The following is a 23,600-nucleotide window of genomic DNA, read 5'->3' as shown; positions in this document are numbered from 1 at the left end:
AACATAAAAAAGGGAGGATATACCAAGGGAATTTAACTTGGGAATGCAAGATTGGTTTAACATTCCAAATCAATGTAATATACCATATTAATGTAACAAGTACAAAAACCATGTTATCATCTCACTCACCCATAAAAATGTATGACAGAATCCAACACTCTTTATAATAAATACATGTAACAAACTAGGAACAGAAGGAACCTTTTTCATCCTGACAGAGGGTACACACAAAAAAACAAATCAAGACAAAACAAAACATATCTAACATTATACATAATGGTGATCGACTGAATGTTTTCCCACTAAGATCAGAACCAAGAGAATTACATCTGCTACTGCCATTTTTATTCAACTTTGTACTGAAAGTTCTAGCCAGTATGATTCATCAAGAAAAAGACCTAGAAAAGTATCTGGATTGCAAAGGAAGAAGTAAAACTAGCTCTATTTAGAGATGTCCTAGCATTTTATATACATATATAGAAAATCCTGAGAAATTCACCAATAACCTACGAGAACTAGCAAACAAATTCAACAAGGTTGGAAGATTCAAGATTAATGTACAAAAATCAACTGTATTTGTAAATATTGACAATAAAAAATCCAAAAATTGTGAAAAATAATTTATTTACATAACAAAAATGAAATAGGAATAAATTTTTTTAAAGTGCAATGATACATTGAAAACTTTAAAACAGTGTTTAAAGGTACTGTACACATAAATAAATAAGATTATATCCCACATTAATGGATCAAAATTAATATTGTTAAGATGGCAATATTTCTAAATTCATTTGTAGTCTCAAGCAATACTTATCAAAATCTCAGTTGCCTTTTTGTTGGAATCGGCCAGCTGATTCTAAGATTTATATTGAAATGCTAGGGACCCAGAATAACAAAAATAATTTGAAAAAAGAATGTCATGAAATTCACACTTTTCAATTTCAAAACTTAACTACAAAGCAACAGTAATCTATAATCAATAGTCAGGACTAGCATAAGACTAGACATAAAGACCAATAATAGAGAATTTAAAGATTAGAAATAAACCCTTACATTTATGATTAATGACTTTTTAAAAAAAATTATGGATGACTTTACTTTTTGAGCTATTTTAGGTTTTCAGAAAATGAGCCAGATATTCCCCTCCTGCTCCTCAGACTCCAAGTTTTCCCTATTACTAACATCTTGCATTAGCCTGGTAACTGCTTAGAACTGAGCAATTGAGGATACACTATTACTAAAGTCCACAGTTTACTTTAGAGTTAGCTCTTTTGCTGTGGCTTTTCACAAATGTGTAATTCCATGATACATATATCATAATCAAATGATTTTTAAAAGGGTCCCAAGACAATTCACTGAAGAAAGAATAGTTTTGTCAACTAATGATACTGGAACAACTGAGTATCAATACACAAAAGAATAAAGTTAGACCCCTACCTAATACCATAAACAAAATGGATCACAGACTAAATGTAAGAATTATAACTATGTTTTTTGTTTGTTTGTTTGCTTTTTTGAGATAGCGTCTCAAGCGTCACCCGGGTAGAGACAGTTCTATGGCGTCACAGTTTCCAGCAACCTCAAACTCTTGGGCTTAAGCAATTCTCTTGCCTCAGCCTCCCAAGTAGATGGGATTACAGGTGCCTGCCACTATACCCAGTTTTTTTTTGTTGTTGTTGTAGTTGTCATGTTCTTTGGCAGGCCCGGGGCTGGATTTGAACCCACCAGCTCCAGTGTCTGTGGCTGGCGCCCTAGAGGCTGAGGTACAGGCACCGAACCATAATATAACTCTTAAGGGAAAGCACAGAAGTAGATCATTGATTCTACCTTAGGCTATGTAATAGTTTCTTAGAAACAATACCAAAAAAACACAAGCGACAAAAGAAAAAATAGGTAACTCGGACCTCATCAAAACAAAAACCTCATACTGCAAACAACACCATCAAGACAGTAAGAAGCCACACACAGGAGAACATATTAGCAAATTATATATCTGACAAGGGACTTTTATCTAGAATGTACAAAGTTGGTTCAATAACTCAGTAACAAGTCAATAATAAAAAAAGCAAATAGCCTAAGCAAAACAGAAGCAAAGGATCTGAAGAGAGATTTTGGCAAGATACACAAATGGTCAAGTATGTAAACACATAAAAGGTGCTCAAAATCATTACTCAGCAAGGAAATACACATCAAAGCCATGCTGACATACCCCACCTTCTACCCACCAGGACAGCTGAAATCAAAACCACAGGGAATAGCAACTGCTGCAAAGGATGTGAAGGAAAGGTTAGACACAGCTGCCACATGAGCCAGCAGTATCATCCCTAGGTTTTTATATTCAATAGAAATGAAAACATATCCACATGAAAGCTTGTCCATAAACGTTGACAGCAGCATTATTCTGCAGCCATCAAGCGGAGACAGCCCAAACACCCATAACCTGGTGAATGGATAAACAAACGCAGCACATCTAAGCAATGGGTCATCATCCAGCGATAAGAGGTGTAAAGCACTGATAACACCCCACACAGCACAGACGAAACCTGACAGCATCACTCACGAAAACCACACAGTGGACGAGTCCATGATTCCATGTTCCAGGTAGAGCAGGAAAGCCGACAGCCAGCCAGGAGACCAAGTTGCTATGACCGGGGAAGGAGACAGTGGGCAGAGCAGGACAGGCGGGCGTGGGGCTACTTTATGGAATGATGCAATGCTACAAAATTTGATTATGGTGACAGTCGCAGACTCAGTGAATATACTAAAAACCACTGACTTACTTCAGTAGGTGAAATTTATGGTATGTCAACTGTATCTTAACAAAACTCTAAAAAGTTATCAATAGTCCTTGCTCTCAAGAAATTGACAGTCAAGTTAGAAAGCACGTACCAAAACATACGAGCTTGGTTCTGTGACTTCCTCTTCCTTAGGAAGTGAGCCAATAAAACTAAATGAAGAAGTGAGAGTCGCTTTTACAAAATGCTATTTTATATCAGAAGTTTCGATTTGGGGGAAGACAGAACTCGCTGACATCACTACCCTTCTAAGAACAGCAAGGGTAATACCAAAACTAAAATAAGAATGACATATTCCTTATCAATTATGCTTCTTTTTACCTCTTTTTCCTTAAGTAGAGCTTCATGTTTTTCTTCAAGCCGCTTCATTTCAAATGCCAGTGTGTCTGCCCTTTTGGATTCAGAGGAAAGCTTAATGTGAAGATCCTGAACCTTAAGTCAAAAACAAAAGGAAAAAAAAAACAGTACATTGACGCCTTCCTGAGCTGAGTAAATGAGAAAGCTGACTGGAAAGAAAATATTTACATTAAAATTATAGTCTAATTCTGAATATTTGTGGAAATTAGCACATAGATAAGAAGAATTAACATGAAATTTTAACTATTCAAATAATAATTTAACCAAAAAAATTTAAATATTATTAAGTTTCTATTCTAATGCTGTTTAATAAATAGTAAAGGAGAATACTTTATCTTACAATAGGTCTGGTCTACTAAATCTCAAAAAAAAAAAAATAGTTCAGAAGGCAGTAGAAAGGTGAATGACTCAGATAACTTAAATTCAATTATCAACCCTTGAATTAAAATTACCAAGAGAGGCAATTACAAAGAGAGGTAAGTTCACAGGTTATTATATGTGATGCTTCTTAATATCTGTATCATTCGTAAAGGATCAAATGGAATAACCAAGGTAAACTCTTTCAATTTTATCAATTAAAAATCAAGCAACTTCCTTACCTGCCTCTTGTACGTCTCTAACTGTGTGCGGGCTGTGTTTGCCTTCTTTAACTCCTCCTCTAAGCTGACTGTGTTGTGCATGTACATCATGTTGGTCTCCTGTAACGTCTTCACCTGCTTGCGGAGGTCATTCAAATCTTGCAGCTTCTGACGATATACCTCAACCGTTGACTCCAGTTTATTTGCTTTATCTGAAGTAGCCCTGTAATTATAAAGACTAAGCACTACTGTATAAAAACTAATACAGGCTCTTAAGTTCATTCTGGCTGTGAAATGGAAGGCAGGCAGGCAGGGCAGCATGGAGGGAGGAGAAACTGAGACCTCTGAATACAGACACAGACCAAAAATCATCTCAAGTTTAACCCTTTTGTTACAAAACTCTCGGAATAAAAATGCTTCAAATTTGACACACCTGATTATCAAACTGTTTTGTATATTAGTACGATGTATAAAAAATAATAGGTTTAGACATGTAATTGAACAATTCTGAGCCACATTACAGGGTGGGTCGACCTTGCTTTATGTGTATCATTTAGCACAGTTTGTTGTATTTGATATACGCTACTAAGGAAGTTGCCTCAATTTGTAAATTTGTCTGGCAGAGAACCTCCCTTTGGAGTTGTGCTTGACCAAAATAAATAAATAAAACAAATCATTTCACTATCACAAGCAGGCCCAAATTAAAGGTTATAAGTATTGTTTTAAATAGGTATTGAAAATGGAAAAAATTAACAGAAAACATAAAGAGTAACATTTCACAGACAGAGGCTAAATAGTAAGCATTGCCAAAACACAATCCTCTCTGAAATACAGGTTAAAATTCTTGTCTATATTTACCTATATTTTATCAAAAGCCAAAATATAAATTGAGAATATACTTCTTTACACAAAAAACTTCACAAAATATAATAAAGGATAAAAGAAGGTCAAGCTAATTATTATCTTAGAAGTAATTTAGTTTATAAAATTTTAAGAAAAAGGTCTCATTGGGTTTACGGGTTCTAATGTGAACCTGTTGGAACAAGAATTGAATATTACCCGTAAAACATGATTTTAGGACTAGGCATGGTGGCTCACATTGGTAATCCTAGCATTTTTGGAAGCCAAAGTATAGAGGATAGCTTGAGACCAGGAGTTCAAGACTAGCCAGCATGAGAGTGAGACCTTATCTTTATGGAAAAAAAATAGAAAAATTAGCTGGGCACATTGGCACACAACTATAGTCCTAGCTACTTGAGAGACTAAGACGGGAGGTCACTTCAGACCAGGAATTTGAAGTTGCAGTGAGCTACGATGAGGCCACTGCACTCCAGAGTGAGACCCTATTCTCAAAAACAAAACAAAATAAAAAAAGCAAAAAACTCTGCAATTTCAATCAACAAGCATAAATAAATAAGTAAAGGCTAAGAGCCTAGATAAAAACTGGCCAATACTCAACACACAGGGATAAAACTAAAACTCTCTGATTAAAATATGAAAGACTCAAATTAACTAAATAACGACTCAGAAATGACAAGACTATACTCTACTCAAGCAGATGCGCCATACCTGAGAACATCGATTTCATCTTTCAGGGCTCTTGTCTCCTCAGCAAGACTCGTCAGCTCATCGTTCCTGTGCTGAAACTCAATCAGCTGCTTTTCAAGCTCCTCACAGTGAACACGGTAATCGTCTTTTGCAGCTTCAAGCCTTGAACAGAAAAAATAAATATATATAAGTTTCATCATTTGTTTTCTAAATGGACACTTAAGATAGATTAAGCAAGATATACATATCTCTGCCTAAGCTTAGGAGGACATATTGAAATCTTTTTTAAAAATCTACATACAAAAGGGGAAAGACTACAGAAATAAGATATTTTCAGCTATTAATTTTGAAACAGACATGAGAATAAACTACATGTTATAAACTTTCATTTTTACTTCGGAAACACTGTACTTAGTTATCCCTAGTTCTAACAAATTTTAATGTCAAAGATGAAGAGAAAATGTATAGGACACTTGTGTTAAAATATACATAAGATGTAAAGTAGTAAAATATAAACTCCATGTGGATTGTGACGAAGGGGAAATTCTAAAAACAGCAGAATGAGAAAAACTAAAATGACAATACAGTGATTAAAATAAAATATTAAGGGCGGCGCCTGTGGCTCAAGGAGTGGGGTGCCGGTCCCATATGCCGGAGGTGGTGGGTTCAATCCTAGCCCCAGCCAAAATAAAAAAATATATATATATATTAAAAATTATTTGATTAATCCAAAAGAAGGCAGAAAGGAAAAAAAGAAAACAAGTGTAACAAATGAAAAATAGCAAATTGTAGATATAAATACAGTCACATCGATAATTACATAAAAGGTAAATAAACACAACACAGAAATTTAAAAAGCAGAGGCTATCAAACTGAATAAAAAAGGCTCAAATATCTGCCAATTATATGACACATTTTAAATATAAAAACATATATAAAAGTAAAAAAATAGGAAAAAATGCCATAAAAATAATAAGCAAAGGCAGCTGGGGTGGTTATATTAATAACAAAATAAGTTTTAAGATAAAAAGTATTACCAAAAATAGAGACATTACATAATTACAAAAGAGTCAACTCATTATAAAGATTTATCATTAAATGTATATACAACTAAAAATGGAGTTTTAAAATACATAAAATTAAAACTGATAAAACCAAAGGTATAAATCTACAAATCTACAATCATTGTTGAAATTGTTTAAGGCTAGTCTCCACATAAATGAAATTAATCAAAAATATATCACTAAAAATACAGAAAAGATGTGAATAATATTAACCAGCTTACTATAATAGGCAAAATTACAGGGCACACATATTTTGCAAGTACACAAATGTAATACTTCCCACAATAAAACATAGAATGAGCAATAAAATATATACTGATCTATCCCAAGAGACTAAAATTTCATGAATTATCTTCTCTAATGATACAGGCTAATAAGCATTAACTACTTAGAAATGAAACAATACAATTCTAAATAACCCGTGCATCAGTAAAGAAGTCATGGGGGAATTTAGAAAATCTTTCAAACTAAACAATAATAAGAAGACAATCAAATTTGGTGGACACTTAGTAAAACCAGTATTTAGAAAGTTTTTTTTTTTTTTTTTTGTAGAGTTTCAGAGTTTTCAGAGTTTCACTTTATGGCCCTTAGTAGAGTGCTGTGGCCTCACACAGCTCACAGCAACCTCCAACTCCTGGGCTTAAGCGATTCTCTTGCCTCAGCCTCCCGAGTAGCTGGGACTACAGGTGCCCGCCACAACGCCCAGCTATTTTTGGTTGCAGTTTGGCCGGGGCCGGGTTTGAACCCGCCACCCTCGGTATATGGGGCCGGCGCCTTACTGACTGAGCCACAGGCGCCGCCCGGAAAGTTTTAAAGGTTCACGTTAGAAATTAAGGAAAACTTAAGAAATCAAGTTTCAACCTAAGAGTTAAAAGGAAGAGAAACTTAAATCCAAAGTAATTATAGAGAAAAAATAAAGAACAGAGATTCAAAACTAATAACATTAAAAGTCAATAATGTGTGTTTGAAAGATTAATAAAATTCATGAACCCCAAGCAAGAGTGGTCAAGAAAAATGAAAGAAAACATAAGCAATAGCCATAAGCTGTGTCAGGATTGGAAAGAGTATGTGACTACAGCTCCTGTAATTATTAAAGTGCAGTAAAAGAATATTATGGACAAAAAAAAAGAAGACTGTGACAACTTTCTGTTAATAAATTCAACAACTTAAATAAAATAAACGATACTGAAAATACAACTTATCAAACTGACATAAGATGAAAGGGGAAATCTCAAAAGTCCTACAGCCATTAAAGAAGTTTTATTTCTCATGGAAATCCCCTCCATAAAACAAAAAACAAAGTATAGGCTCAAACTGAGTTACTGATAAGTTTTTTCAAACATTTAAGAAAGAAATTACTACTTTCACATCAACTCCCTCAGAAATAAAGGAAAGAATACTTTTCAAATATTCTGAGACTAGCAGAATTCTTACTCTGACAATAAACTCTCAAAGACATTAAAAGTGAAAAAAGTTTTAGAAAAATAGCATTATAAAGACAGTTAATGAGTAGGGCACCAATCCCATATACTGAGGGTGGTGTGTTCAAACCCGACCTGGGCCAAAATGCAAAAAAAAAAAAATGTTAAAAAAATAAAATATTTTTAAAAAGTCTTTAAATACATATTATTAGCACACTGAATCTAGTCATATAAATACAGGACAATAAAAATGTGAATAATCTTTGAAATTAAAAATTCAAAAAGCAATATATTTCATAGAATAAAAAACGAAAACTACAATAAAAAAAGAAAACTACACTATCTTTTCAAGATGCAGAAAAATCCTTCAACAGAAGTCAACACCCAGTCACGGAAAAAAAAAACAAACAAAAACCAGAAAAACCCCTCTTAGCAAGCCAGAAACAAACTGATAAAAACATGCTAAAAAATCTACATGAGTTCAGGAGTTTGGGACTACAGTGAGTTATGACTGGCCCAATGCACTCTAGCTGGATGACAAAGCAGGATCTCATATCTCAAAAATAAATAAATAAATAAAACTGGTTTCCCTTCAAGCTGGCTGACTAGAAACATCAGTCACTAGACATCCGAGAAGAAGGTGCAGGTGAAAAAGCACAACCCAGATGGAAAACCGAGGCTGAGGGAAGTGTCCTTCTCAATTGGAGAACCCATGAGATGAAGCTGTCGTGCAGAACAAGAAGGACCAAGATTATGACCTCAAGGTCACAGAAGACAAGAAATAACAAAGGTCAAAGCGGAACTAAACAAAACTGAAACCAAAAAATCAGTACAAAAGATCAATGAAACAAAAAGTTGGTTCTTTGAAAAGAAAAGCAAAATTGACAGACCCCTAGATAGATTAACCAAGAAAAGAACAGAATTCAAATAAATTCAATCGGAAAAGAAAAAAGAAACACAACTGATACCACAGAAATAAAAAAGTCCAAGATGACTATGAATACCTCGATGCACATAAAATAAAAAAGCTAGAGGAATTGGACAAATTTTTGGAAACATATAACCTCCCAAACTTGAATCACAAAGAAATAGATATCCTGAACAGACCAAAAGCAAGTCGTGAGATTGAATCAGTAATAAAAAAACTCCCAACTTCCCCCCAAATTGGCCAGGACCAGAAGGATTCACAGATAACACTAACAGACCTACAAAGAACTAGTACCTTTCTTATTAAAACTGTTTCATGACATTGAGGAGAAGGGAATCCTCCCTAACTCATTCTGTGAAGCCAGGATCACCCTGATACCAAAGCCAGGAAAAGATACAACAACAAAACTACAGACCAATATCCCTCATGAACACAGATACAAAAACCCTCAACAAAATACCAGCAAATCAAGTCCAACAGCACACTAAAAGAATAATCCTCCACAATCAAGTAGGTTCCATCCCAGAAATACAAGTCTGGTTCAATATATGCAAAATCAATACATGTGATTAAGTGTATAAACAGAATTAAAAACAAAAAAAAGACACGATCACCTCAATAGACAAAAAAGCATTTGATAAAATCCACCACCCCATGGAAGAAATTCACAACAAACTAGGCATAGAAGGATCATACCTCAAAATAATACCAACACACAGCCAACAGCATAACGAACGGGCAAATGTTGAAAGCAGTCCCCCTGAGAACTAAAATAAGATAAGGACGCCACTTTCACCACTTCTATTCAATGTCTCAGTGGAAGTCCTGCCCAAAGCAATAGGGCTAGAAAATGAAAGAAAGGGCATCCAAATCAGAAAAGAGGAGGCCAATTTACTCTGCCAATAATATGATTTTCTATCTAGAAAACCCCACAGACACCTCTGAAAGACTCCTATAAATAATAAATAAATACAGCGAAGTCTCAGGTTATATAACACACACACTTCAGTACTATTTCTATATGCTAGTAACAGCCAAGCCAAGAATCAAATCAAGAACTCAATTCCATTTAAAATAGCTGCAGAAGAAATGAAAATACCTAGGGATATCCTTTGCCAAGGAGCTAAATGATCTCTACAAGGAGAACCACAAAACACGGATGAAGAATATCATGGACAATGCACAAAGATAGACAGAAATGCACTGAGATTCCAGAAAAAGACCCAAATGTTACAGTTCCATCATTTTCCACAAAGTTATCAAAGTGATTTGATGAGTAAAATAAAAATCTTTTCAATGGGTGATGCACCCATGTAAATACCCATACACTACCTGGGAAAAAAATAAAGCTTGATCCCAGCACCTCACAACATTTTCAGAACAATAATTCAAGATGGACCACGGGCCTAAATGTGAAAGATAATGTATGATGGTTTTAGGAGAAAATCTGGAGAGTATCTTCATGACTGAGGAGTAGTCAAGGACTTCTCAGACAGCAGACAGAAAGCACTGATCTTAAAAATATTAGATTTCATGAGTTAAAAAACTTCAACTCTTTGAAAAACAGAGTGGGTGATACATTTACTGTACATGTGTCTGGCAAATGATTTGAATCAAGATTATATTTCTTAAAACCTCCTACAACTCAATAATAAGGCAAAACACCCAACTTCAAAGTTGGCCAAAGACTGAGGAGACAATTCATTAAAATACATGAATAGTCATCTTGGTTATCAGATCAACTACCAAGACACTGCAGTGCTTGTGTTCAAATAATTATTTTACTAACGATGGCCCCAGGGACAAAAGTAGAATGCTGTCGATTTCAATGCACCAAACAGAAGCCAGAAAGTGCTTCCTTTAAAGAAAGGGGTGAAAGTTCTTGACTTAATATGGAAATTTTAAAAAACCATGTGCCAAGGTTGAGATTTACAGAAAGAATAAACCTCCCCCCTGTGAAACTTTGAAGAAGGAAAAGGAAATTCATGCATAGCATCTATAGGGTTGTCTATTACCCACTTAGTACTTGCAACATAAAACCCTGTGGATACGTAGAGACTGCTGAACATTTAAAAATACAGATACATCTCACAAACATGTTGAGCAAAAGCAGCCAGTCTGCAAAGAGTATATGCCACATAATTCAGTTTACATAAAGTTCTAGGTCAGTAATCTAGAAGAGTGATTAGCATCTGGCAGGAGGGGCTCCCTGAGAAGATGCATGAGGCAACTTTCTGCAGTGACTGTGATAATCTCTGTTGAGAGGTGCATGAATTGCACAAATGTTTGCAATTATTAACATCAAATTGTGCCATTTATTGCTTTTTACAGAATTTCATACTTCTTAAATATCTATGTATTCTGAGATTGAGTAAATGGGTACTAGATGGAGGAAAAAGGAGCCATTTGCTCAATGTTGCCTAGGGAGTTAGAATATGGAGATGGAGACGATTAGTATGAACCTGAGATGCTGAACTAAATCAAAAGTGTCAGGATGAACTCATTGCTAATGCGGAAAGATATGACACTTACTACGTACATACGAGTGTGTCAACGAGGGCACGTGTGAACACGAGCAAGTATCGACCTGTGCAAATATACTTCCTGGCCCTGTCCACCAAGGCAGCCAGGAAGCAATGATAAAAAACTCATAGATATGGCGGTGCCTGTGGCTCAAAGGAGTAGGGCGCTGGCCACATATGCCAGAGGTGGCGGGTTCAAACCCAGCCCCGGCGAAAACTGCAAAAAAAAAAAAAAAAAAAAAATTCATAGATAGATCTTCGTGTCTAATAACATTCTTGACTAAAAGGAATCAGGGCTCCTTGCAGAAATGGCTGATTCCAGAGTTGGGAAAGGATGAGATGAATCCGGAACATTTTATTGTGCCAGAAGGGAAGTGTGGAACATGTGGAATGGACATAGGGTCAATTGAAAGGCTGCCCACTGGCAAATCTGGGTAATCCACTGCATGAGAACTCATTGCCAAACACAGTGCATGGTCCTGAATTAGACTCTGGACCAGAAAAAAAATAGCCATGAAGACAATGAGTCGACTGACGGAAAGTGAATATGGTCTGTGGATTAGAAAATAACATTGTCCCAATGACAAAATTCCCTAATTTGGGTCATTATACGGTGGTTTAAAAAAAAGAGAATGTCTTTGTTTTTAGGATATACACATGGTAGCATATAGGGGCAGAGAAGCATTTCTCCAATTACTCTCAAATGGTTTAGAAAAAAATATGCATATCTGTATAAACCAAGACTAGTAAAGCAAATGGTGACGCAAGATAAAGGCTGAATCTGAGTAGAAGGCATAAAGAAGTTTCTTTTAGTATTCTTGCAACTTTCTTTTGTGAATGTGCAATCACATCAAAATCAAGTAACAAAAAAACTCCAAGTAGTATAACTGAGCCCTCCTCTCATGTCACACAGGGCAGGGCTCAGGGATCAGCACTAAGAGACAGTAAAGCTGCTTAATGATAAGACTATATGGCTTTAAAAAGACGAAATATAAAAGTTAAAGTGAAAGGCATCTCTTAAGGTTTACATTTTTTTCATTTATTAATTTATTATAGAGTTACCTCTCCTATGTGAGAAACTTCCTGCTCCCTCCAGGCATTAACAATCACTGCCTTGAACGCCTATTGGCTTGCCCTTGGCCTTGATTTGGACTTCTTTACTTGTTATTTTGAAATGTTCTGTTTTTAAGTACATATCCCACCACCTTCGACCATTTGGTATTCTCAGTAGCTTAATCAGTATCCTAAACATGCTTAACAAGGTTTAATAATTAGTTGTTCATATTATGGTGTTGTAGCTACTAGTTTAAGAGACAGAACTTCATAAGGTAACTTCTACCAAAAGTGCTAAGTGCTACCTGAAGTTTTCTTCCTGTAGTTGTTCTAGTTGTAACTGGGCATGGAAATACTTTTTTGCAACCATTGTATTTGGATCATCAAAAGAGCCATCCAGCTGGTCAAGTTTCTCATTCATCATCTCATTTTCAGAAACTAGTGAATTTTTTTCATCTTGAAGTGCAGTCACCTAAAAACAAATATCCAAATATACATATCAATAGCAAAAAAAAACAAAAACAAAAAAACCTTTTAGAGTCCAGAGTTCTGGATTCTAAATCTGATTGTGCCATTAAATAGCTTGAGTAGGTGATTTCTAAGGATCCTTCCAACTCTGGAATGCTGAGTACAGAAGGTTTGAGTCAAATAGAAGAAATTAAGTCAATCCACACACATATGGAGAAAACAGTGCACAGCTATCTTTAAAGTGTTATACTTGACTTCATTTCAGGAAGAAAATGTTTTTCAATCTCTAAAATTTGACACATGAACAGGACTTAAAAAAATTGTTTTAGGTCAAAACTAATTTTCAGAATGTTGTCTCCTACTAAGCCAAAATATACACACACATGTTCACAGTTACCAGTTTTGGTTTGTAGCCAAAAACTATCAGTCACATATCTCTAATTTGGGGAACAAGTACACTTGGTTAATGAGTCAGGAAGGGACAGCTAAACTGCTTCCTTCTGCACATTTACACTGTTCCCTTGAGATTAGGATGGATAAAAACATCTTAAATGTAGAACCACATCAATGATGGTACTCTGACACACTGACATGATCTAAGCTAATAACAGAAAATTAAAATCAAATGATTGCCCTGAACATAGTACAGAACACAAAAATTATATACACACACGTTCACACTTGGCATGAAAGACTTTGTGTGCACATGTGTGTGTGTGTGTGTACACGAGACAGAGAAAGGAAGAGCATGTACCTGAACTCACTGGGGGTGAGGAACCACTACATACTTCTACCAATTACCTCACTTAATAATCACGCCCATATTATGAAGTAGAGACTTTAGTTTTCCCATTAAAAAACAAAAGAAAACTGAGTGCTTATTGAAATAGTTGAAAGTCTACAATCAATAGATTAACGGTTTTCTCAAAGGAAGAGTTAGGCCAGAAACTTTCAACTGTCAGAGAAAAATACCACATATTTATGAAATTCATGCTCATAATATTCAAGCCTATAAAAAATCCTTTTTATGTTCCCTCCAGGAAATGAAATCCAACCTACAAAAACACACTACCAATTAATCAATTTAAAACAACTTTTTGTAGCATAAGGCGAAGGCTTCCTCCAGCCACGCCTCCCTCGCGCACCTGCACGTCCAGCTCTTCACAGCGCTGCCTCAGCTCCTCCTTCTCTGCTAGCGCTTCCTGAAGGTCTTCCAAGGCCCTTTTAAGCTGAAACATAAAATAGCCAAATTCTTAGTAAATTATGCTATGACACAAATAAAAAAATATTTTTCTCACAACAGACATATGCACTGATATTAGGAATTTTTAAATTCTTCCATTTACCTTTTCAAAAGTGAGTCTTACTTTGTTGTCAGTATGTGAATAATATTTATGTAGCATCATTAACATTTATCTATGGTCCCAAAGAAATAAATTTTTTTTGTAAATCCTGGTGAAATATTTTTAAAAGTATTAGAGGAGGCACCGTCTAGTTTCCCCACAGAAAACATTCAGAAAGAACACACAGCATGTTTACACATAAATAAATTTTTATTTAAAAAGTTTAATCTGAAATACTCCTTGAGATGACTGGTGACACTCATGAAAAAACAGATGTCCAAAAACAGAACATATAAAGTGCTTGATGAATTCACCCACAACCCAGACTGGGTTAACCCTGAGAGAGAGCGCCCCTCCCCTGGACCAGCCCTAAAGTACAACCAGGGCCAGGAGTCAGGAGGACGGTCCAGCGTCTTTCAGCCTTTTCTTCAACATTAGGTGAGAGGACGGCAACAGTGACAAAAATTACATTGTCTTTTTAGATAAATTAAAAGAGCAGAGTTGCTAAAAACTATCATCGTATAGAGATACAGCATGTGTCCAACACACATCAGAATTGTTAAAAGGAATGTTCACTGCCGCCCAACTCTCCAAACATTACCACAAAAAACTCTGGAAACCAACACTGCTTACATTCATGAAGAAATGCATAATAATATTCAACTGGGATCCTGCAGTAAAATGAAATAAATTCCATGGAAGAAATTCTCTTTTGTAAGCTTTATGATAGTAACTGGCAAAAACCTGTATCAATCTTTTCACTATTTTCCTTACATATGAAGGACCCACCTGTTGCTCTAATTCCCCAACAGCATCATTTGTAGGAGAGCTCAGTATTTCTTTGCTCATGAGCTAGGAAATTAAAATAATAAAATTTAGTACATCACCCCAAATTTGGATCACTTAAGGAATATTAAAAAAAAACTAATGTGATATTTATGAAGTAAAAACATATTTACTTGAAAGGATAATAGAATGGTTTATACTTAGTTTTTCTTTGCCCTAATTTGATGATCCTTAGAATATTATTCAAATAAAAAGTTTTTGAGGTTCAATATAAATAACACAACATTGGACCATATTAGTGAGGACATTATAAGTATGTTGTAATTGAAATATGTACAGACAAAATATTCATGTACTGAAAGATTTCAATATAATTCTCAAAGACATTACTGAATAAAGTTAAATAAACACATAAAATAACTTTTAAATTGTGATTTTTATATAAAATACTTTTAAAATATGGCCTTAACTAAGAGATATGGCAAAATTCCTAATTTGAGAAGTTATCTTAAAAGTAGAAATTATAGTTAAAAAAAATTGCAAAATACCTTTTATACATATGAAAGGCACATTTATTTACGTATAGTGATGCTTTGATGTCAAATCAACAGTGCAAATTTAAAGTATACAGACTGTGGAAGCGTGATGTCTCCCTCTAAATAACGCTCCTTCCAAACTGTTTTCCTTACTCATCCCTAACTCTACTTTCTCCTCCAGGCTCCTCTGCACTCCACTTCATCTCCACCTGTTAGCCTCATCTGAAACATCAACACTACACTACGTGGATTCTGGATCCTGGCTCCACTTAGATAACTACACTAGCCAGTTACCTGGCTCCAAAACCTAAGGACCACCACCTTTGCTCACATCCTGAACATTCTGAAAATGCATATTGTATATGTAAAATAAAATCTCAGGAAAGACTGCTGAAATTCTCAGGAAAACAGAAGAAATAAAAATTCCCATCTGATCAGAGACAGTTGAAGTTATTTAAAGGAACTTGACAATATTAAGTTATCAACCAACTTTGGAAACATGCAGGTAGTAAAATTAAGCGTAGAGGCCTTTTAAGATACTTGAGGGCTGGAGGAAGACTGACTGGCTAAAGATAAGTAAACCAACTACAAAGGGGAAGTTTATACAAGGAAAAACACATATCCATAAAATTCACATAAAAACTATTATGCAATTTGGTTTAGAATTTTCACACTTAACATGAACATAATATAACTTACCTCTTGAATAGCAGTCATGACCACATGTTGAACAGACTCTTCCAGGGTCATTATATTTTGAATATGTTCTATGATTTAAAAAAAATCCAATCTGAGAAAAATCTACTCTTACCCATAAGTACCTTACTCATCCAATTAACAATATAAAAATTCATTTATCACAGCTATGCCTTTATGCACATTTTTCCAATAATATATCTACTGAAAAGGAATAAGCAAAATAAAAAATATTCATGTAAATATTTTTAAATATTTTCTTTTCTCCTAAAGAAAAAACCCTCCAATTTTCTTATAAGAAATAGAAAAGGAAGAATCTGGAATTATTCTTAAAACATTATGACAGTAATTATTTAATATTAGGTCCAAAACATTTCTTTTTATTACCTATTTAGTTTATTCTAGGAAAGCTTTCAAAAGTGACTTTTACAGCCTCCCAAAAACACCTTCCCAGCATTCACTGAGTCTCTCAATGTGATCCTTGTACCTTACCACAGAGACATATGCCGTTCAGACAAGGTGACGCTGTCCTGATGGGAAATGAGGAACCATGACAAGGAGTTTTTCAAATAATTTCCAAATTTAAATCCATTTTAACTGTATGTGTTTTAGCAATTTTAAAGACTTATTATTTTCTAATACAGTACTTTTACTGTTTCAATAATTCTTCTGGGAAATTTCTCTAAGTTCTCTACATCTTCCTTTCATTTGTGAAGACAAGAACTGGACACAGATTGTAATATGCACCTGACCACTAAGTACTAAGGAGAAGAAAAGAATTAACCAGAAGATGCATGGGCAATGGAACCATTTCCTATAAGTGGATTTTCTGGATAATGGGGTGTTTCAAGTATTCTGAAATCCCCAGGAGTATAAAAATAACCTCCTTCTGGCTCAGTGCGTATAGCTCAAGCGGCTAAGGCGCCAGCCACATACACCAGAGCTGGCGGGTTCGAATCCAGCCCAGGCCAAACAAGAATGACAACTACAATCAAAAAATAGCCAGGCATTGTGGTGGGCGCCTGTAGTCCTAGCTACTTGGGAGGCTGAGGCAAGAGAATCGCTTAAGCCCAGGAGTTGGAGGTTGCTGTGAGCTGAGATGCCACAGCACTCTACCCAGGGTGACAGCTTGAGGCTCTGTCTCAAAAAATAATAATAATAATAATCTCCTTCTATACCCAGATAAGTAAGGTAATCCCACCAAGATAATAAAGTTCATTCTCTCAAGATTGAAACTGTTGTAGTTAATACCTTGGAAACATTTTGAAAATCAATTCTCAGAGCAAAGCATAAAAGTGTGGAAGTTGTTTCATATCCTGGAAGTGTTTTATTTTAAAATTTCAATTAAATTAATTTTTTTCATTTATTTGCTCATGTCTCAAAATTGAAAATCCAGACATATACATTCAAAAGTAAATAAAATTAGATAATCCAGATTCTTTAATAATTAAAGAAATTATTTAGAAGGGAAAGGGAATAATTAAAGGTAAACTTTTTTTTATATTTATTATTGATTGCATGTAATGAACAAAATTATGACCTGAACAGACCCAGATAAAAATAATCTCCTTCTACAAAAATAATGTCTTTAAAATCTCTAATAATTAAAGGGAAACTATTTCTTTATATTTACCATTTATTACACTTTTATTTATACATCTAAAAATTGAATTTCCTTATAAAAATCTGAGGAAAAATTGCTTAGCAATGCATATAATTAAATTATGAAAATATTACATACTATATAAAATTTGTAGATCCAACAATATCATCACTTTAAAAGAAAAGTATAGTTTACACTGTCAATTATAGCTTAAAATAGGAACAGATGATTTAATTCACAAGAGGACTAAATGAGATGTCAGAACAGAAATTAAATAGTAAAAACAAAGTAGAATCAAAGTCAAAAGTTGGTTCTTTGAAAAAGACTGACACCTCTGGTAAGATTCCTTAAGCAAAATAAGTTTTAAATAACCAGTAATTAAAATATTATTAATCAAAAGAAAAAATAAAAGGATCACAGTTACAAAAGAAAATAACTAGATTTACAAATGTATTACTAATTGTCAATCTGTGACTGTGGGAAGTTTTAGCCTTCCACAGCATAGAAATGTCTTCACTTTTACGAAAAACCCATTAACTAGATCTTTGATATTATCCATAAGTGAAAAATAAAAACCTATAGAGAAATACTGATTTGCCCTAGGAAAGAACAGCTAATGACAGAGATGGCCTACCCTCGTCAGGGTATTCTGCCTGATATGCAAATCATTGTCCTTTTTTTTTATTGATAAAGTATAATTGATTCCATGTATTTTATTTTTCTCCTTTATGAATTTATTTTTACTGAGTTTATCTTGAACACAGCCCTTCCTTCATTGGTTAAATAATATTCAATCTTTTTTCTAAGGTCCTAGCTTGAAGTATTTTACAAACTTAAGCACCCAACATTATTCTTTCATAAAGGTGGTGTACTAAGAAAGTTTGAATGAATCATGCAAAAAAAATCAGCATCAAAACTGTTACCACCCAAAATGATACAAGCGTGAAAGGGAAGCAGATCTTGGGTCTGTTCAGGTCATCATTTTGTTCATTACATGCAATCAAAAATTATCCTTTTGTATTTAGTAAGATATGGATATGTTTCGATAGACCAATATAATGTACCAACTCCATTTATATAATCAGGCCACTTATCTATTTCGATAGACCAATATAATGTACCAACTCCATTTATATAATCAGGCCATAGATATTCATCTTAAAGGAGGAGAATATTACCTGATGAAGGCTGAATTATAATTTAGTGGCTGAATATTTACTTATAAAAAAATGAATCAACCTAAGGTTCTATCTTGCATATGAAACAGATAATATAGGAGGGGAAGAAGTATAATTTTTATTAACTACCCACTAAATTCTAAGCTCTGGATGTATTATTAAACTAATTAAACCAATTAAACTAAAATACATTTAATTTAGCCACTGAATATAAATCTTAGAATCCAGGTGCATACAGAATATTCTAAGTACACAGCTTTTTGTACTTTTCTATACATAATGAAGACTGGTTTAGGACTCAGATCTCTCAGGGTGCTTTCTGCCAAGTTTTAATGAGTGAGTTTTAATGCTACCTTTTACAGTAATGTAGGTTGTTTCTAGAAAGCGGAAATCCTTAAATGATAGAAATTCACTCACCTTGCTTCTTTTCACAGTTGATCGCACAACCTAAAATAAGCTGAAGCAACCTCCCCAGCTGCATAGAATCTGAACATTCAGTTATTTGGTTTAAATCAGGGATAAGTGCTTCAGAAATCTGCTGCCCTAAAAACTGCAGTATTAAAATAACACGTTAGATCACTCATTTATGTAGGCTATAAAAAAATCTGCCACATTTAATAACATTACAAGGAAAATAAATTATAAATAGGTTCATGAAGTGACTCAGATAAATTAACAAATGACAGATCAATCATAATTGATTATAACTAGTTAACAATGTTCAGAAAATTTCCCAAAATTTTGAGTAACAAATGAAAAATAACTATATTTGCTTTTGGTTTTACAATAAATATCCTTTAATTCACAGAGAAGGATCTGTTCAATTTAAGATACATCTGGCCTAGATTACTATGATAAAACTTATGCCTTGCCATGAAATGATAAACAGGCTTATGTTAAGCCAAAGGATATTAATAATATTTTTATGTGATTAACAGAAAGCCAGAATATAAACCACTGTACTTTTACAAATGAACAACAAATTTAATATATATTTTCCTAAACATATCTTTATTTTTAGATTAAAAAGTTCATTGGCAATAAAAAGCCTTCAAAATTAATTTTAGGCATTTAATGAATTAAAACTTGTACAACATATTACCATTTTTTGAAGGAATATACAAGTTTAATTGTGTGACAACATTAAAAAATAGAAACAAAAATTCTTTATGGCAAAGTCAATCCAAAAGCTTCCAATCATTAAGGATTAAACTGTCTTAAAGCAAAATTCCCTACTAGAGATCTTGTTATGATGCTGAAAAATAAAATACAAACTACTTGAGTAATGTACCATCTAACATGGTTTTACAACTACTTTCATTTTGCCTTTTTTTCTAATTCACTTCCATGAGCATAATCTCCTCGTATCTTTGCTTTTGTTTAAACTGAGAAGAAATGTCAAAACAGTACTTTAAACAGGAAATTACTTCAATTAATTTTAAAGTGTACTTTATAGCTTTGCATAAAGTAAAATCATATTAAAGATAAAAATAATCCTACTTCAGGAAATAATTTAAAGAGTATCAATAGGCAAGTATTATTACTTTATAAATCAATATATGTAAGTTTAAGCCTGTTTATTTTGGAAAAAATTGAAGTGTTTTAAAAATGGCAATATGTTTTAATTGTGATTTACATTCCAGAGAAATGTTATAAATAAAAAGCCAAATCATTTTTCAATATCAATATAATTATCATGTAGCATTTTATATTTAAATAAAGTCAGATATTTTTCATACCTCATGGTAATAACCCACAATCCCTTGAAGAATCTTCTTTAAATTACTAGCCTAGTGTGAACAAAAGAATATAAAACAGATTCTTACTTCGTATTAATAATGGAAAAATTTATGCCAAAATAAAAGATAATGAAAATTTTCCACTAATAAAAATGACAACAAAAACATTAGAGCTCTATAAAAACACATGATAATTTTTAAACATTATAGATTTAATCAGTTTTTAATTAGCTAGAGTGATTTTAATTAAAATGAGCCACAATTAATTCAAGTAGCCACTTTTAAGATTTATTTATGAGCATGGCCACCTCCAGCCATGAAAAAGTTAACAGGGTTTAATCTCTCCAGCCACAAATCACTAGAAAATGGACAAAATACACAAAATAATTGTTTTTAAGCTTTAGTCAACAGGCAGTATGGAACTCTGCTTTCTGAAACCAAGATAACAAAGGTGAATCCTGCACTAGCCCAAAATTCTGAGACAATTTTCAGACTATAGCAGAGAGAGATGGAAAACAAAGCTTGAGGTTCTCACTGACTGAGGAGACAGACGTTAAGTTCAGGAAGACCAAGGCAATTAGAATTTGCAAGGCAGACCAGCCACAGGATGGGAGCAATGGAGAGAAAGCGCTTCAGAAATCTGTAATGGTTCCTTTGACTCTGGCTAAATAACAATTTGCAAGGTAAAACTCAAGGTTATTTCCTAATTCAATGTTCTTTCTAAGCAGAAGACAATCCAGGAAACTGTACACTGAATGTCCCAAGATTATACAGGCACATAAAGTTCTAACATACCCACTATCCAGAGTAAAGAGATCATGCTACCTGCATAAAACATTCACCAAAGACCCCAAAAAGGGCACAACTGGTACCCTGTTTCCCCGAATATAAGACATCCTCCAAAAATAAGACCTACTTACAGGAAAGATAAGACGTCCCCTGAAAATAAGACCTAGCGCATCTTTGGGAGCACACCTTAAAATAAGATACTGTCTTATTTTCGGGGAAACAGGGTAGAGTGGGTCTAACCTAATCCTAAAGAATAGAGTGACTTCAGAGCTGCCCCTGACAAGCCTAAAAACAAGCCTTGAGAAGAACCACCTGATTCACAAGTATCTTAACTGCGTGCAAGAACAAAGTCCAACACTCTTTAAAGAAACACAAAAAAAATAGCATTTAACAATAAAACACACAATGTCTAGCATCCCATGAAAAAATTACTATGTATGTAAAGAAGCAGGAAAATATGGAATAAAATTAAGAGAAATCCCAGTCAATAGAAATGGGCTCAGAAATGAAAGAAGAAAGAATTGAAGACAAGGTTAAAACGGCTAGTTCAGGGATTTATGAATATGTGGAAAGAAATAGAAGACTTAAAAAAAAAAAAGAATCAAAGGGATTAAAAGCAAGACCCAAGGATTAGATGTCTACATGAAATAGTTTCAGCATAAAGACACAGATGGGTTAAAAGAACAGAGAAATGCTAAGGGTAAATACACAATCATAGTAAAACCATAGTGGCTACAATAATATCAGAAATTTGACTTCAAATAAAGGAATATTACCAGAGATAAAGAAAAGCATTTCATAATGATAAGCAGATTCATTCATCAAGAAGATATTAAAAATATACTATAATCAGCTTAGGAAGAGAAATTTAAAATATATAAAGTAAAAATTAACAAAATTGAAAGGAGACATCAACAAAACTACAATCATGATTAGAGATTTAAGGAATCCTGCCTCTGTAAATGATAAAATAATTAAAATATCAGTAAAGATATAAAATACATAAACAGCACTATCTGGGCAGCACCTGTGGCTCAAAGGGGTAGGGCGCTGGCCCCATATGCCAGAGGTGGCGGGTTCAAACCCAGCCCCGGCCAAAAAAACAAATTGCAAAAAATAAAAAATAAAATGAAATAATTATAAAAAATAAATAAATAGATAAATAATAATAAACAGCACTATCAACAAACTCGATATAATCCACATGTACAGCAGAACACAAGTTGTTTTCAAGTACACGTGAAATATCCATCCAAACAGACCATATAAGCAAGTCATAAAATAAGTCTCAATAAATGTAAAAGAATTCCTCAATACAGAGAATGTTCTCAGATCAAAATGGTTAATTCGCTTACAAACCAATAAATAAAAGTATCCAGAAAAATCCTTCAATATTTTGACTTTTAATTACCTACTTCAAATTTACCCATAGGTCAAAGGCGAAATCACAAAGGAAATTACCAAATATTTTGAACTGAATGAAACAAGGTCACAATATGTCAAAGTGAGTGGAATGCTAGTAAGACAGAGCTTGAGATTAGGAGAAAAAGGGCCTAAATTTTATTATTTATATTTCCATCTTAAAAAGCAAGAAAATGAAAAGCCGGCTCAGCGCCTGTAGCTCAGCAGGTAGGGCATCAGCCACATACACGGGAGCTGGGGGGTTCAAACCCAGCCCAGCCAAACAACAATGACAACTACAACAAAAAAATAGCCAGGTGTTGTGGGGGGCGCCTGTAGTCCCAGCTACTTTGGAGGCTGAGGCAAAAGAATCACTTAAGCCCATGAGTTTGAGCTTGCTGTGAGCTGTGATGTCACCGCACTCTACCAAGGGCAACAAAGTAAGAATCTGCCTCAAAAAGAAAAAAAAAAAAAAAGCAAATTAAGTGGAGGAAAAGAAATAATAAGCATCAAAGAAGAAATCAATGAAATAGAAAACAAACTACTCTGAAAAAAATAAAATTTAAAAACATCTAGCCAAATTTATCAAGAAAAAAGAAATACAAAAGACACAAATAACCAATAGCAGGAAAGGAAAGGAAACTTCACCAAAGAGCATATGGTCACTAGCAAATTATTAGCATAATAACACAGAAGGAACTGTGCGCACTGAGAGGGTGGTCCACGCCCGGAGTCCCCACACTCTGGGAGGCTGAGGAGCCCTATAGTTCAAGACTGTCGGTAGCTGCAGCAACA

General features: G+C 34.1%; 1 protein-coding gene across 1 annotated transcript in view; it reads right to left on the bottom strand.

The window, feature by feature from the left end:
• The window catches only part of HOOK1 (hook microtubule tethering protein 1), a 62,625-nt gene that overhangs the window by 24,808 nt on the left and 14,217 nt on the right, over positions 1-23,600 (bottom strand). The window contains exons 4-12 of the mRNA XM_053575371.1: positions 20,616-20,666; positions 19,294-19,426; positions 16,099-16,166; positions 14,867-14,929; positions 13,880-13,963; positions 12,572-12,738; positions 5,300-5,440; positions 3,752-3,953; positions 3,117-3,227 (exon numbers count right to left, since the gene is read on the bottom strand). Coding sequence (XP_053431346.1) covers positions 3,117-3,227; positions 3,752-3,953; positions 5,300-5,440; positions 12,572-12,738; positions 13,880-13,963; positions 14,867-14,929; positions 16,099-16,166; positions 19,294-19,426; positions 20,616-20,666 — 1,020 coding nt within the window. The remainder of the gene's footprint in view (positions 1-3,116; positions 3,228-3,751; positions 3,954-5,299; positions 5,441-12,571; positions 12,739-13,879; positions 13,964-14,866; positions 14,930-16,098; positions 16,167-19,293; positions 19,427-20,615; positions 20,667-23,600) is intronic.

Source organism: Nycticebus coucang, chromosome 22 (genome assembly GCF_027406575.1).
Source record: "Nycticebus coucang isolate mNycCou1 chromosome 22, mNycCou1.pri, whole genome shotgun sequence".
Lineage (NCBI taxonomy): Eukaryota > Metazoa > Chordata > Mammalia > Primates > Lorisidae > Nycticebus > Nycticebus coucang.
Note: the sequence above shows the minus strand (reverse complement) of the source record. Positions and strands in the feature narration are given on the sequence as shown.